Source organism: Cryptococcus depauperatus, chromosome 4 (genome assembly GCF_001720195.1).
Source record: "Cryptococcus depauperatus CBS 7841 chromosome 4, complete sequence".
NCBI lineage: Eukaryota > Fungi > Basidiomycota > Tremellomycetes > Tremellales > Cryptococcaceae > Cryptococcus > Cryptococcus depauperatus.
Window position 1 is genome coordinate 1,589,381 of NC_089471.1, and position 15,477 is coordinate 1,604,857.

General features: G+C 42.0%; 3 protein-coding genes across 3 annotated transcripts; 1 reads left to right on the plus strand and 2 right to left on the minus strand.

Moving 5' to 3' along the window:
* Positions 1-522: 522 nt before the first annotated feature.
* Positions 523-2,546, minus strand: L203_103934 (uncharacterized protein; the record flags this gene model as incomplete). The annotated part of the gene is made up of 8 exons (XM_066213324.1): positions 523-825; positions 879-977; positions 1,038-1,179; positions 1,238-1,515; positions 1,570-1,942; positions 1,997-2,104; positions 2,154-2,246; positions 2,296-2,546. 8 exons carry the CDS (start codon positions 2,544-2,546, stop codon positions 523-525), a joined length of 1,647 nt encoding a protein of 548 aa, XP_066069421.1.
* Positions 2,547-3,747: 1,201 nt separating this feature from the next.
* Positions 3,748-4,074, minus strand: L203_103935 (uncharacterized protein; the record flags this gene model as incomplete). The annotated part of the gene is made up of 3 exons (XM_066213325.1): positions 3,748-3,864; positions 3,912-3,957; positions 4,010-4,074. The coding sequence occupies 3 exons, from the start codon at positions 4,072-4,074 to the stop codon at positions 3,748-3,750; spliced, it is 228 nt and encodes a 75-aa protein (XP_066069422.1).
* A 1,633-nt stretch (positions 4,075-5,707) lies between these two features.
* On the plus strand, positions 5,708-15,445 carry L203_103936 (uncharacterized protein; the record flags this gene model as incomplete). The annotated part of the gene is made up of 17 exons (XM_066213326.1): positions 5,708-5,953; positions 6,012-6,932; positions 6,980-10,457; positions 10,518-10,665; positions 10,709-11,042; positions 11,113-11,270; positions 11,323-11,425; positions 11,480-12,142; positions 12,196-12,470; positions 12,518-12,910; positions 12,981-13,266; positions 13,316-13,948; positions 13,993-14,472; positions 14,524-14,653; positions 14,716-15,119; positions 15,164-15,241; positions 15,290-15,445. 17 exons carry the CDS (start codon positions 5,708-5,710, stop codon positions 15,443-15,445), a joined length of 8,886 nt encoding a protein of 2,961 aa, XP_066069423.1.
* Positions 15,446-15,477: the final 32 nt, after the last annotated feature.

Here is a 15,477-nt window from a genome sequence, read left to right on the forward strand (position 1 = left end):
CGACGTGTTGTTTGAATGTAATGTACTATGCTCCCAATTTAACAGTATCAAGTTGACAGCATTTAGCACGCCCCATCCCGAAAGCAAATCGGCCCCTCATTCCTACTCATTCTTATCCGAAAAGCGCCCTTTCTGCAGTATTGTATAGCTTTTGAAAGCTGAAACATCTTCGTAGCATATTTGAGTCCAAGAACTCGTGGCACTTTGAGCCCTGATGGAAAGAACTCATTAATACAGATGGCCACTTGAAGTGTAATGGCATTGTCGTGGGGGCGGCTAAAGTCAACCAAGGTGTCTTGTAGTAGACATAATGAACGAATCTAGAGCATTTTCGTTCAAAGAATTAACAGGAAAATCACCGTTGTTTTATTGTCTTCATGTTTGCATCATTGCCACTCTCAATAGCTGCCACTTTGCCTTCTTAGAGCACCTTATGGTCAATCTGTACCAAAGAATCTTTGACTTGGCCCTAGTCGAAAAGAGACTGGATTTGCATGAGCTTTGTTAGCGCATATGCAAATATTAAAGGTGGTATTTTGATGTCCGTGGTGATTGATTTGTAGTAGATGTCTTTCGTGAATGTCCGTTAAGGTTTGGCTGGAAGTCAGTATTCTGGTTCTTGTTCCCAACTTTTTTTGAATATTGTTTGTCAGCCAAATTGGGTTTTCCGAATCCTGTGTTCAATCTTGCCCATTCCCGGGACAGATTCTTCATGTCCCGTATCCAAATATTGCGGATATTTTTGGTGTCTGTTGCACGCCAAGAGGCTGTCATCTCAGCTTTCCAGTCGGGAAAGGCAGGAGTGGTTCGTCTTGGACGTTTACGCTGGTCCAGATCAGTTAGAACAGAATTGGGAGCAACAAAAATAGATGGCATACCTGAAGAAAACGAAGTATCTCATCGGTATGTTGCAGAAATTGATGAGTATAATGCAGGACATACAGGCCACAATCTACAAAATTTGGTTGTTGTGGAGCCTAATTCAGTTTTTAGCTTCTAATAAATAAATAAATAAACAAGACAGATAAGAGACATACGTGTCCAACTCGATACACAGCGTCCACAGGATCGTAGTCAATCCCCAGCTTGTCCTTGGCTTCATATTTCAGCCAAAGAGAAAGATTGGACCCAACAGCTTTGTGTGCACCTCCCAAAGAATCGAACGTCACAATATACGCTCTTTTTGCCCCCAAGTCAATAAAACGGAGGATAAGTATGAGAGGGGAAAGACATTTACCGTCCATCATGAAGATCAACCTCCCAGTCTATTGTGCTTCTCTCTTCGTTGTTGTTTTGATGGGCCTTTATCCTCTTGCCCGCTCGTTCTCCAAACTCTACCGCTTTGTCGCCGTTGTCCATGATGGTGATAATTTCCCGTTTATGTTTGTTTCCTCCGTACCTAATAATAGGCCGATTGCCTTCCACGTCACTTGGGATAAACATCTTCATGTCTCCGTGACCCTCCTTACGGTGTTCATTCAATTTGTTGTTCAGGCCTTCTTCGATGAAGTTCGACTTCGATGTACATGATCAGTAGGTTAATTGATGTTATGTCCAAAATGTACTTACTGCCCTGTCAGAGTTCTGAGCAGTTTCTTTATCATCAACGTCCATTTTATCATCAGAATCATCACTGATATCTAGCAGATCATCAGACTTTACAGAAGCCGAACTGAGAGACGTTGAGGACAAATCTGCACGTTCTTCACTATCAACATTGCTGAAATTCAGACTTCCATAAGTATGGCATTGGTGATTCAATACCAGTTCAGGTGTCTGATCATCTGGCAAATGGTTTTGATCTGCCGCTAATGGTAACGACGACTGGGGACTCTTGGAAATCGTGGAGGATATCGCGACGCTAGGTGATGAAACCGCCTCTAAAGTACTTTGCTTTAAGATACCACGGGAGTTGATGATGATGGCCAAGTACCAATGGTTGCTGATGGTATCTTAATTAATGATAGATTATTAGATGGAATGAAAGACTACTGACTGCTCATTGATTGGGATAATGATAAAACGTTTATTGAAGATGTTAACATCTTTCGTCCACCTTTTCACTGATGTATATCCGGGCCAACCGTTGCTTGAAGATTTGTTACTACTTGCTAATCAGCAACAGTCTCTTGGGGCAGACAGACGGCAACTACGTCTTTGGTGTATTGGCAAGCTTGCTGTAGAAGAAAGAGTTGAAGATAGAAGTTGCATCACGTATTTGCTCATTGACTTGATCGAAAATACGTCTGTATACTGTCAGCTTAATCCGAATCAACTACAATAAAGGATCTTTACTGAAGTCCAAACTCCAATAATGTGTCGTTCAAGAAATCCCCGCTTTCGAGTCTACGGGCGTCACCTTTCGTGATACTAATCCTTGGTCGCCCAAGCAAGGGATACGAAAAATAAAGGTTTTGTTTATTGACCCCTTCTTGACTTGAATCAAACGTTGCTTCACAATTGTCATCATCAGAAGAGTCGATACACACTCGGCGCGAATGGTTCAAATTAACAGTTAGTTTGGTTTGCCGATTAGGTTGCCGCATATTGTTAAATGGTGATACTGGTTCTGAAATGCTACTTCAAGTCAACGATATGGATATTCTTCATTCATTTACATTTTGGATGCACTCTGACGAGCATTTTGTTGGTTCCCTCGTCCGTTTCTTACTCCTTTAGGTGACTCTTGAGCCTCATCGCGTTGACTCTTGGGTAGACGTTGTTGTTGAGTTATGGTTTGCATATATAAAAGCAATGAAAACATCATATGAAAGCTACCAAGTAAACGCGAGTAAAGCTATCCTAGTCACGTGACACTAATGTGTCAACGATTCTTAATTGAGGAATGATTAAATGAATAGGCGCGGATCACAATGCGGATAGGTGTAAGTGCATCACCCTATATCACGCTTATGGAGGCGCTGCGGCGACCTCCGCTATGTTGTGTAGCTTGCTACAGGTTTGGCTCTGCATTATATTATTCAACCCGGAACACAAGCGTTCTCTGAGCTGTAGCAGAGGATATATAAGGAGGAATATTATAGTTTATCTTTTCTTTAGACAGTTATTTCCATGTATCACCAGTGCTACATTTGCTGTATTAGGAACACCCGTTGGTATATTAACTAGATATACATTATACCAACACCAAACACAGTGTGGCACCTTGTGCTTTCAATAAACCTGCGGATGACTGGCACACCTAATTGTATAGCTCGTAGTTTAGTTTTGGAGAAATTCCCATTATCGTTTTTATATATTCTCTTATACATGCTATCTATATAAACAGTGTCAGGTCCTTGACAATCCTACTTAGTTTCCACGTTTACGTATGTGATATCCAATTGGATCATTCTTTCTTCTTCCAACAATTGCAATCTCGAAGCAGTCGCTGATGAATGGAACTTTCGAGTGTTTTCATCAGAAGCAACATTCTCTGTTTCTTTTTCTGCTTCAATGAGATTATCAAGACTCTCCAGTCTTGCGGATTTACATCGCTCCATGTAAGAAGCATATACATCGGAACTTAGCCGATGTCAACTTGCCGTTGTCAATGGTTAATGAAACACAAAACATACTCTATGCCTTGCTGTTCCTCAGGACACCCCGAAATTACTCGCAAGTATCTCAACAACGTCTCAAGCGCTTGTTGAATCTGGCTGGTTGGACTTGCAGCGATAAACACAGTTTCATAACAGTATAGATGTCAACCTTTTCGGGATTAACATAGTATGTTATGGGCTTGAATTAATATTTTTCATTACTTTCCGTCAGAGCATGGAAGAGAACCTTGTCCTCTCCATCTTGGTTAGTATTGATTTCAATGTCAAACTTCAGGAAGGGGTGTTTGATGTTCAACCAGAACTACGCTCTTCAGTTAATCCTTTTAGGCGACTGTATGAGAAACTTACTTCAATGTTTGATAATCGTTCAAATTCCATCTTCCAAGGTTTATGACTACTCCTTAGATGAGACTCAGTGCATATCAAGTGAGGCTGAAGAAAGATACGTCCGAGAAGTGGTCAGACGAAAGCCAAACATTTTTGACATTGAAGACTTGGGAGCGAAACCCATGCAGGCGGTTTCCTTCGTACTTGCTTCTAAATAAGCTCTCTAATCTCTATGTTACTAGTCCACTAGGTACCTGTTTCTCTTGATATAGCTAACTTGACCAGCAATGATTCCGTTTTTATCTTGTAATGGCCGTTTGACTTTGTTTCTTGAAAAAGAGGTTATATTCGTCACGAAAAACATTAGACTTCTTTCGACAAGTTCTAATTTGATGGCTCCCATCTATTTTTCTGTCGTTGGAGATGTTTCTATTTGCATTTCCCATCTATCTCAAACCAAACGCATCCGTGTTGCTACTTGACTCATCATTTTGGTCGCCAACATCATGGCACCGGAAGGAAGAATCAACATTTTACGTTTTATCTGCACCTTTGGGCGAAGCAAACATGGTCAATGGATAACGCTTCATAATTTGAGTTGACAGCAATTTAGCAATCCCACACCCATCAAACTGCATGTGCTAGACCTTTGGGGTTGGCTCTGCGCCCTCATCCAGCCTAGATACTTCGAGTTTTGCTTTTTTTTTATCAAGGGCCGTATGATTGCTAGCTTCTGAATCGAAACAGCTTGTCGAATTGCTGGGATGATTGAAGCAACCGCTGAGTCCTGCTCGAGTCGTGTACGATGTGAGGAGAGCGTTTTGACGAGCTGGCGGAACCTATGTTTGACGGACCTCCAGACCTATCCCTTAAACGGCTACAGGGCGATAGACCATGAATCGGTCTTCCTTTTCTCTTGTTAAAACAACATTTCTTTTATTCCTTCATGCTAGGTCAGTATACAAACGAGGAAGAAGCTTTTGACACACACGTGGTTCTGTTTTGTAATGTTAGATTGTTTGCTGAGAGGTGTTTGTGGCCTGTTTAGAGCTATTTCGTTCTCACAACTAACATTCAATTAAAAAATTGTGACCTCAAAAACGATCAAAACAGAAACATACCCTTCAAGTTCAGCCGTCTCAATCACCTCTACATCGCTTGGGTTCGCCGATCTAGCCATGTTTTTGCCATTTCTAAAGGTTCAAAAATATCTTCTTCCTCTTCTAGAAAGCACAGCTCTCGTTGTGAGCCATAAATCAAACAGCGCTGTAAAAGAGGCGAAAATCAAGCTCGCAACGGTGGCGAATGCTTTGACTCAGCACCGATATTAATTCTATTGGACCGGCTGGGTTATCTCAAGGTATTATACAGTTTTCGAAGTTCTTGACACAAGTCACCTTTGTAGAATTATCATATATCACGAAGAAAAGAAACCATCAATTGTAATAAACTCGGTGAATTGAGAAATGATGTTAGAAATATCCTCCGGCGGCACTCGTCGACTTTTGATTCCGGCATATGTCTGTATTTTGTTGTTGTCTCATTTTCAAAAGATAGTGATTGATTTCAACAACAAAACTTATGACTTGAGTATCCCAAACCCAACTCAGCGCTGCAGGTTTAATGGGCTTCCGTTGCTCAGTACTTTCAGCGCTCTGTCCCCCACACGTGGAGATTGAATCAGTTTCACTTACCAACGGCCAAAAACGGTCAAAATGAGTTTCTTCATTAATTCATTTTCTACTATCGCGGTGGCAGCATTCATTCTTGCCATGTCTGTGATATCCGCTTGGCGCATTCTGCCTCTTATTCTCCAGATGTTCACTCCGGTAAAAATTGAGGGCCTAAGCTTTCTCTCTTTGAGAGGGTTTGAGTGGAGACCTGGGATAAAAAAGGGAGACGCAACATCAACCTTGAGAATTGAGAGTGCTCAGTGGGCATGGGCTGGGCTTGACGGAGGCTTAGCTGGCTTGATCATATTAAAAATTGGAGGAGTACACATCAGGGTTAAGAAGGGGACATTACGAGTCGCTGGAAATGCACTTGAAGAGAAGCACAAGCAGGTAAGTTATTTTTTACGTATAATATGTTTTGTTACATGGAACGGCTTATTTTGTATAGTCTTTTGACGTTCTATCATCTTGTCAAAACCACTATGTCTCCTCATTCCTCACGATGTTGATAAACCACTATACATGGTTCATCTGCATCTTTTCCATCCAAGTCACCGACTGTCAAATATTCTTTGACGAGCTTGATGGTTTTAGTATTACCGCCAAAGAGTTGGGTCTCAGGGCCGAAGTTGATTTTGAAGATGATGATATGAATGGCATAGCGGCCATCTCGCCTCCATACGGTATTGGTAATGAAACACTGCATGATAATAGGAAACCAAAAAACGATATGCTGTTTATGGCCTCCAGGCAAGATATGCCGACACCTTTGACTAGATCTACTCTTGCCGAGACCACTAGCTGCCTTTCCGAATCACCTTCAGACACACATATTGAACCGTCCAGGTTGCACCAAAAAATATCTCGGTTTCTTTCAAGGATTCAAAAACAAATATCGCTATCACAATCTAGAGTATACGCGAGCACTCACAAAATTTGGATGAGGGCATCTGGCCAAACATGCGGATCTATCTGTTTTCGCGCCTATCTGGATACAGTCAAATGTGTTATAGATACAAATGCGGCATCGTCCTCATTGAAGTCTGAGGCTTCAGATCAAGAGATATCGAAAATGTCGATACACAAGACTCTGGCACGCGAAACTTCGTCTGTCTACGAAAATCAGTCTCAAGTGCTTGTGGCGCTCGATGAGAGATCGAACTCAACTCTGAGTGTTGCCTTTGGCCCTAGGAAAGCATTGTTAAGTCAAAACACATTAGGCACAGTGTTTGAAATGAGCAAAATCATGATAGATATCGGAGCCCTTCGTCAATTTAACAAGTTGTTGAAAACAATCAGAGGGAGCTCTAAAGAGATAGAGGTTCAACACGAGCCAACTTTTGGGGGATTCACTTTCAGCAATGCTAGAGTGAGTAATTCACGGGTCATACTCCTCGGATGCTAAAAATTGCTCAGTTTGCCTCCAAAATAATGGGGTCTGTGAAGCTGTCTTTCCAAGGCTTGACCTTGCTACATCATTTGACTAAACCCATGATAACTCCTCCGACCAATGATTTTCCCTCTGCGGATAATCATTATTCTGATCTCTCATCGTATTCAACTAATGGGGACTACGTTGTTACTCTCGGGTTGTCTGAGATAAGTTGTGTCCTGAAGGCTACAAGTTCCTCAAACAACGACTTTGCTCGCACTGTTTTCGGCAAAAATCCTTGTCCCTTGTCCTCTGTTCGGGGAACAGCTTTCGAGCTTGCTGTGGCCAGAATCGTCATGCAGTGTGCCACTGCACATGAGGAGCAAGATCAATTTCGACTACTCACTGTTAACTCAACCGAATTGGCAGGTTTTTCCTCTTGGCGTCCTGAATGGAGTCGTCGAGAATCTTTGTTCGCTAGTGATCCAAATTTGGCATTGGTGATCGGTGAATCACGCATAGCAAACATGAACCTTACAGGGGACACACAGTTATTGCAAAATCTAGCAGCTGCTTGGAAGTCTGCAAATCCTTACCAGGAAGAAATAAGAAGCCCTCCAGAGGCACGTGTTGAAACTTCTTTGACCTGGTTACCACCACAAATCTGTTTATCACTCGAGAATGGCCCTATCACAATAACCTTGATCAATCGTATCCTGCCAGACCCTATCACTCTGGACATGAACTTAGATGGCTTTCGTCTAAACTGTCGTGCTGCGTTCAGCGATATAATTGCTAGGCATCGAAACAAAGCAGAATCAAAAGCAGCATTTCAAGAGGAACAGGAACGAATAATGAGTCAGAAAGTCGACATCGCACTTAATGTAATAAATGATCCAAAACTCTCAAAATTGTGTTCGAGGAACTTGATTACCAAGAAAGCGGCATTGAGAGATGGACTGTCCCTGTCAATGAACGGGGAAGTTGTGCTGAGCGTTGAGCCCATCAGAGTCAGAATGACGCTCCCTGGATGTACGATTCACGATATGGTTGAAGTAGGCAAATTTCATACTACTGCCGTTTGCAACATCCTCGGCAAACATACCATCAAGGCATCAGGACAAGAGACTGCGTCGCTCTTGTGGAACTCTGCGTTTAGCAGGATCAACGCTGATATCCAGCACGGCATTGTTTTCGACCTGTGGCAACCAAAAATCCTTGAAACGCTCATCGCTCTAGGAGATGCTCGCAGGTCATCTAACGCCAAAGATAGCATTTTAAAAGATAAGAGGCGTTCAATTTTTGGATTACTGCCTTCTGGGCTATCAGTACACTTTTCATTGGGTCTTATCAACGTTCTTTTGGGTGTCAAGGATCCTAATCCGGAATGCTATTTAAAATTAATCAGAGGATTATGGCTCCAAGCAGTTATGAATATGGAGTACGCCTATTACAAAGACAAATATCAAGCAATTCCTTGGAGGCACGATGTCACTGCACCGAGAAGAGGCAAATTGTGTCTTCCAGATGATGTCGAAACACGTGCTCTCGCTCTGGTTTCTACAGACACCTCAGCTGAAAACTTGGCCGCCTTGGTGGCTATCAACACTGAAGAGATTTGTTCTCGACCCGCTCATAATCGAGAAAGATTTGCTAGGAGCAAATGCTATAAGAGAGATGTGCTCTCCAATGCTATCAAGAAAAGCGAACTCGATGAGAATTCTGTAAGCCAGGACTCTCAAGAAGCAAATCTGCATCAGTCAACAGCAATCGAAACGCCATTTGTTCATACTTCATACCTCCATGTAGCTAATTCAAATTTTGCAGCGAGACCTTCAGTGAAGATACCAGTCTTCAGCACATCCGTTATCATTCATCAACCCAAAGAAGGAATTGATGGTACTGTATACAAAATTGCTATGAAAATGAATTCGCCAGCGATTATCACAGATTTATCTTATTCTTATTGCATTCTATTAGTCAGCCTTTCCATCAAGGGATTAGTGGATGCTTGGAAAGAGAGCGATGGCGCAAAGGGTTGCCCACCCAGCCTGCACGATCAATTATACGATATCAATGTCAACTTATCTAACATTACAATCCATTGGGTTTTCCCTCTTTGCGATCAGATTTTTATATGTGCGTCAGGTGTCACCATCTTCAAGCATTCACCCAAAGGACTTGTAATCGTTGGCGATAAAACTCTCTTTTATGTGCCAAGCCCGAAAATGGCAGGACAGTGGGAGGAGCTCTGCCAAATTCGACAGTTTACTGTCGCTTTATCTGATCCTCACACTCCTCTTGTACTATCAACTCGCATCAAATCCATACGCATCAGCATTCCTTTCTCATACAAATTTAGCAGTCTTGTACTCAATACAAATGTTACGATTAAATCTCTCAAGTTGCTTTCCAAGAATATCCTGGGCAACATTCCCTACAGTACTATACTGAAGCTCCTTGCTGAAGAGCCAAAATGCGTTCCCTCATTAATCTTCAATGTAGGATATGTGTCGCTCGAGGCGAAGGATGATCCGATTGAGACCAGCTTGAATCTTATATGGAGGGTGGGTATGGCAGAGCAAGCTAAACGGAATGCCCTTGAAGATAACTTTGCAAAAAAACTGCAACTTATAAGTGTTCCAGAAGGCTCCCCTGGATTTCGCGAAGAGAATATAGTCGATGGAACAAAAGTACCATCTCTAACCAAAACACACACCATCGGTCCAGAAAAAGCAAGGTGGGCTCTGGATCTAGTTATGTCTCAGTCATGGGCCAGACGCATACGTGCAGCAAAGCATGAGCAAGCTAGGAAAGAAACACTGATCCTCAAGCGATTAGGTGGCAGTGGCATAAACATCAAATTGCCTATCAGATTGACCAGCTATAGTGGCACAACGCCATTGTTTCGCGCGACATTGCATGACTTGCATATGATGATTACTGATCCTTCTATGAGCAGAGCCGAAATCATCAATTATATGGGAACAATTTCTGAGCCCTTCAATCACGATATCAGGTTCTCTCTTATGATTCCTCTAAAAATTGAATGGACAATGTCTGCAGTAAAATGTATGCTGCGAGATTATCCTGTTCCCTTGGTTAGAGTCCAACATGTGGAGGACAGCAAGCAAAAGCCAACGTTTGATATCAAAACTACTTTGATCATAGCGGAGGAGCTGGCAGGTGAGGATTCTATTGTGTATATTCCCATCGAAGCTATTCCTGGAGGATGTGGTCACAAGGATGCAGCTCCCTTGCTTTTGCAGATCTACAAGACTATCATGCCAGTCAAAACTTACGCCGAACCTCGTATTACAATCAATTCCACAGACAGTACAGGACTTGCATGGGGCAATTCGTATCAACCAGCTATTCAGGATTTGACGAAAGTGTTTGAGTCCTTGACTCATCCACCAATTGATCCTTCTTCAAAACTAGGATTTTGGGATAAATTTAGATTGGTCCTTCATTGGAAGACAACTGTCCATTTTAGCGGACCATGTGATTTGTATCTCAAAGGTGAGTGAAGGTTGTTGATAAGATAATATAGACATCTAATGCACAGTTTGTAATTGATAGGTTCATTTGATCCTTATTCTGTCTCCGGCAACGGCTCCGGTTTCTGTTTCACGTGGGAAGGCAATACAAAGCTTCTTATCAATCTGCCAAATAGTGATAGAGAAACAATTCAGATCATGGCTGACGAGCTTATTGTTGCTATACCGGAGTGAGTACTTTCGTTATAATGTTGACTAACATTGTAGCTTGAGCTCCTTTCATGATGGAGCTGCAATAGGTGGTTCTCGTAACCATAGGCATTCCTTCAAAAGCCACCTAAATGATGAAGAGATGCCTTTCCTGGTTGATAGAGTGTTATCTGAACAGCGATACACTAAAATCTGCGCAAGATTTGTTAACGGCGTGAAGGTTGGATTTGGATTTATCTTTGAAAGGACTTGTCGACCGTGGACATGCGTGGGTGGATGTGGAAATACCAATAATTTGTTTCACAGACGTTGCCGATTGTTTGACTTTGTGCCACATCAAAACGTGGCATTAAAATCACCTGAAGCGTTGAGAAAGTTGGAAAATTTCCTTGGTAGAGTAAGCTCTCATAGTTTCTTATAGTAATCAATGCTCCATCAGTGTTTTTGCTGATTGAATACTCGCTCAGACACCCGATTCTTATGAAGGATTCCGCAGTGACTTCATTCACTTCTCTGTATCGCTGGTTGCAGGCGAACAACTCCCATCAATTGAAGAGGCCCTTGAAAAGGTCAGCAGTCTTCATTTTGCCCCAAAAGCTTCTCATCACTTCTTGAAATGGTGGAGGTAAGCTGTTTGACGTTTTGACTTAAAGGCAACAAGATTCAAATGCTTTCAGGCTGTTTGACCATCAGATGTCACTTCCTATTCGCCTTGGCAAACTCTTTCCTAACTCTCCTCAACCTTCTAAAAAATTCGGTCGCAGTCTTGGTACCATAAAGGTAGCCTCTGTTTGCAAAAGTCATTAAGTCAGCCCATTTACTGATAGTTCATAGTATCGTTTTAATATCAAACCTGTTTACATCTCTCACACATATTGTCAAGTCGATCGAAACCATATCGCCAATGGTAAATTAGAGTCACTTGGAATCAAGGCCCAAGTCGGTTGCTTTAGAGCGGACGCACATCAGCGCGCTCAAGAAAAGATTGAACGTCACGAGAAGCTTGGAAGATCTACAGTCGTTATACACAAACCTTTTTACGCCGCAGACATCCTTGGAGATGATCTTATAATCAAAGGCTTACGTGCACACTTTTTTGAGAAGGCAAGAAGTGCTACTATCAGCTCGGATAGATTTTCGCAAGTGTCAAGCTTACCTTCAAGCTTGAAAGACTGGTATAACTACCTAGACCACGTTGACGTCGATCAAAAACCTGCCGACAAAGACCCGCTTATAGAGTTTGTTGATTTTGGTGATAGCCCTCATTTGTACTACTCCAAGCGAGTTAAGACGCGAGCTGCTCATCTAGTTGAATCCAACATTAATACAAACGTTGCCCTTGGAATTGAAAGGAGCAAGTTTGGTTATGAACCTACTCACCATTGTTATCTAGGCATGGCGAAAGGGGTCAAAGATGTACAGCAGTCTTTGGCATTTAAGAGAATTGACGAGATACGTAAGGCAATCCAAAGTTACCCGAGAACTGGGTTTGTGAAGGTATTTCTCTGTGATGTTCACTAGTAAGAAGAAAGAAATGACATTTATAACAGGGTGAATACAGCAAATTACTCAGAGTCAAATTATTGCTGGAAAATCATATTCGTGAATTAGAAGGCGAGACTCGTCGAGTGAGCAACGATACTTCGGACCATTCCAACTCCAATTCAGTATTGAGGGACGATCCTGATTCTCAATCATCTTTTGAAGACATAATTCATATTCACAATCCTCGTCTTTTCTTGACAAACAGTTCGAGAAACATCGGCTTTAAGTATTTGTACATGATGGCTGATCGCAAGAAAGAAGAGTATTTCATGTCAAACGCGTAAGTATAAGCAAAATTGGGATTTAATTATGTTAATAATTACCTAGTTATCTGCGGAGTATGTTGAATAGTTTCCAACAGCGTATATATCGAAGGCAACATGGAATAGACAAGGATGATATAACTGTAGATGAAGAGTCTGCGCCCCAGATGCTCAATGGTCTTCTCCATTGGCTCATTGAGAGACAGCCATCACAGGGTCTTCACTATTTTGATGATGCTGTTGAACAAATTACTCCTCAGCCTCACCTTGGCTTGCCTAGAACCTGCGACGTGAAGCCGAAAACTCATGTATCAATTTTCAAACCTCAGATTGCTCTACGGAGTGAATCTGATATTGATGCTATCGTGCTGCTCTCAGTTGAGGAAGCTTCCTTCAAGCAATTCAGGGTTGTGGACAAAAACGCTCTAGACGATGTCATGGCTGATGTCCTTAACAGGTATGTCGGATCCACTCAGAGATACATAATTCTGTATTGATGTGAGGATTTTTGCTCATCACCGCTCCAGAAATTACATCAGACTGCAAGGGCTACAAGCATTCTACCCTAGCGCCGAGGCTTTAAGAAGAGAAAAAACCCAAGCAGGTATTCTTAGGGGTTTTGATTTTATTCCTCTTGAAATATTCTTGGATGTCAAAAGCGAAGCTACAGATTACGATCGAGTACTTCAAAAATCAAACATATTCATTGCCATTGATAAATTTAATCATATTCGAATGCCTCAAGGTTTAGAATGGCCAGAGAATGCCGTGGATGAATATGGCGAGCCTATCAAACATCTCAAAATCCATCAAGTTCGTGTTCATCAAATGAATGCTTCAGGCTTACTGATATATACAACAGGATCTCACATCAGTCATTGCTCCAAGATTAACGGTCACCGCAGACTCACGCAATTTTGAAGCTTTGTATGTCATTGTCACTGATCTTCTCCTATACCAGGATCCTGGCCATAAAGGACGGTCTGAGACAGTAGATGACTTTACCAGGACGTTTGATGCTGCGGATCGAGACGTGGGTCGTCTGGTCTCAGATGTCAACTCCCTGCAAGTTCATATGCGAGGTCTGCTGGATTTGCAACAAGGCTATGAAGCAAATTTTGAAATATTAGACGACACAGGAAAAGAAGAGCTCTTCAAAATTCGATCAGAACTCCAAATGGGATATGAAAATATGTACACCGTCAACGCCCTAATTCGCGCCACGCTAGCGAAAGATGATGCCCGAGCTGCTATGAAAACAGCATCTAAATTGGACGTTAGAGTTGGGGCCGTAAATTGGCATATGTTGAGAGATGCACGACTAGAGATTATGGCAAAAGCGGACATCAACGGCGTTATGTTTTCAATGCTTAACAACAAAAATGGGACCATGGATAATGCAATGGCGATTGGTGACCTTAAGGCTTTGAATGGCAAGGCGAATGCTCTTTATCCTGAAGTAATTGTTCGAGATGAGTCAAATAAGAAAAAAACGGTGTGTAGAAACACTTGTTACTTGCTACTGATATCTCAATATAGAAAAAACCATTTGCTGCAATCTGTTGGTCTACATCCCCGTCCATTGGAGGTATCGCTATCTTCTCTGAATTTAATATCGAGTTCGTTGATATTCGTTTTAAATTGGAAGAAAAACTTGGTCTAGAGGTGATGGACTATTTCTTCACTGACCGTCTTCGCCGCCGACAGATCTCAAGCACAATAGTCAAGCCTATGACTACTGGTACAACTGAATCTTCTACTCCTAATTCAACTATACTTGAAGGTAGTGAAATGACGGAAATAGAGAATTTAAGTGATCAACAAATTACTTTGCCTTTTAATAAATCCTTCGCTTTATCGCGACTGCCGTCACAATTATCTTTGGCATCTCAAAACGATCGAAACGTCGCCTTTTTGAAGAGAAGCGAAGATACCCAGGAAATGAGATTGAGAGCCTCTACAAATAAGATGTTTGGTACTATACGTTTACATGGGTTGGCACTCAATCTCAGTTTCAAAGTGAGTCCTCGTAGCTAGTGTTCAAGAATCCCGTATTGACCAAATCCACAGAGCGACGAGACAAGAAAGCACGGTACTTTCAGCATGCCTGATTGTGTTGATTTCAGGTTTCGAACGCCAGAAATGGTATACACGAATAAAGTTTGGAGCATGGAGGATATTTTTGAGCATATTAAACGAGGTATATACTCTTTTCTCACTATAATCTATTCTTAGGCTGACACAAACTGTTCTTGACGATAGATGTAAAGAGCTCAGCTTGGTCTCAATCTGGAGACATTATCTCTCAACTCTTCAAAAAAACTAGCATCTTTCGTCCCAAAGACCGGCTCAAACACGCTGCTTCAGTCGTAACCATGTCAGAAAGGGGTCACAAAGGCAAAATTCCTCAGTCCAAATCATTGGTTGCGCCATCAGGTACTCACCACACACTTCAAAGAGCGCACCATCCGCTTGATAAAAGTGAAAGCACACAAACAAATTCTCGCATAATACGTGAAGGGGACAACGAAGATTCACAGTTTGTGAACTTGTCCGAAAACGATGGAATAATCACAAATCGACAGATCAATAATGACGACAATGCTGGCGATAGGCAACCACTTGCAAGTGATGAAGATCCGAGTCATGATGAAGATGACTTGTCTGTGAATAAGGAGCAGAATGGACAATTCAAAGGATTGATCGAAAGATTGAAATCCAAGAAATACGGAAATCGTCATGGATCCTCTCGGTTTCAGTAATCAGAATGTGGGCACTACAGTACGAGGTAGATGTGCTGGAAAATTTTGAGAACGCTTTACTCACTTTCAAATAGGAAGCTGCAAATTGTGCTATGCTACATATAATACAAGCGGGAGTTATTCCGACCCAGTTTCTGCCTCGTCTGTTATGCCAGAACCCCACTAACCCATTGGATGGTTTCCAGATCACGATTTGGTTACCTTCAGGTATCTTCAATATCACAGGGTGAATCTCTCTTTTCTCTAAAGGAATGTTACAACT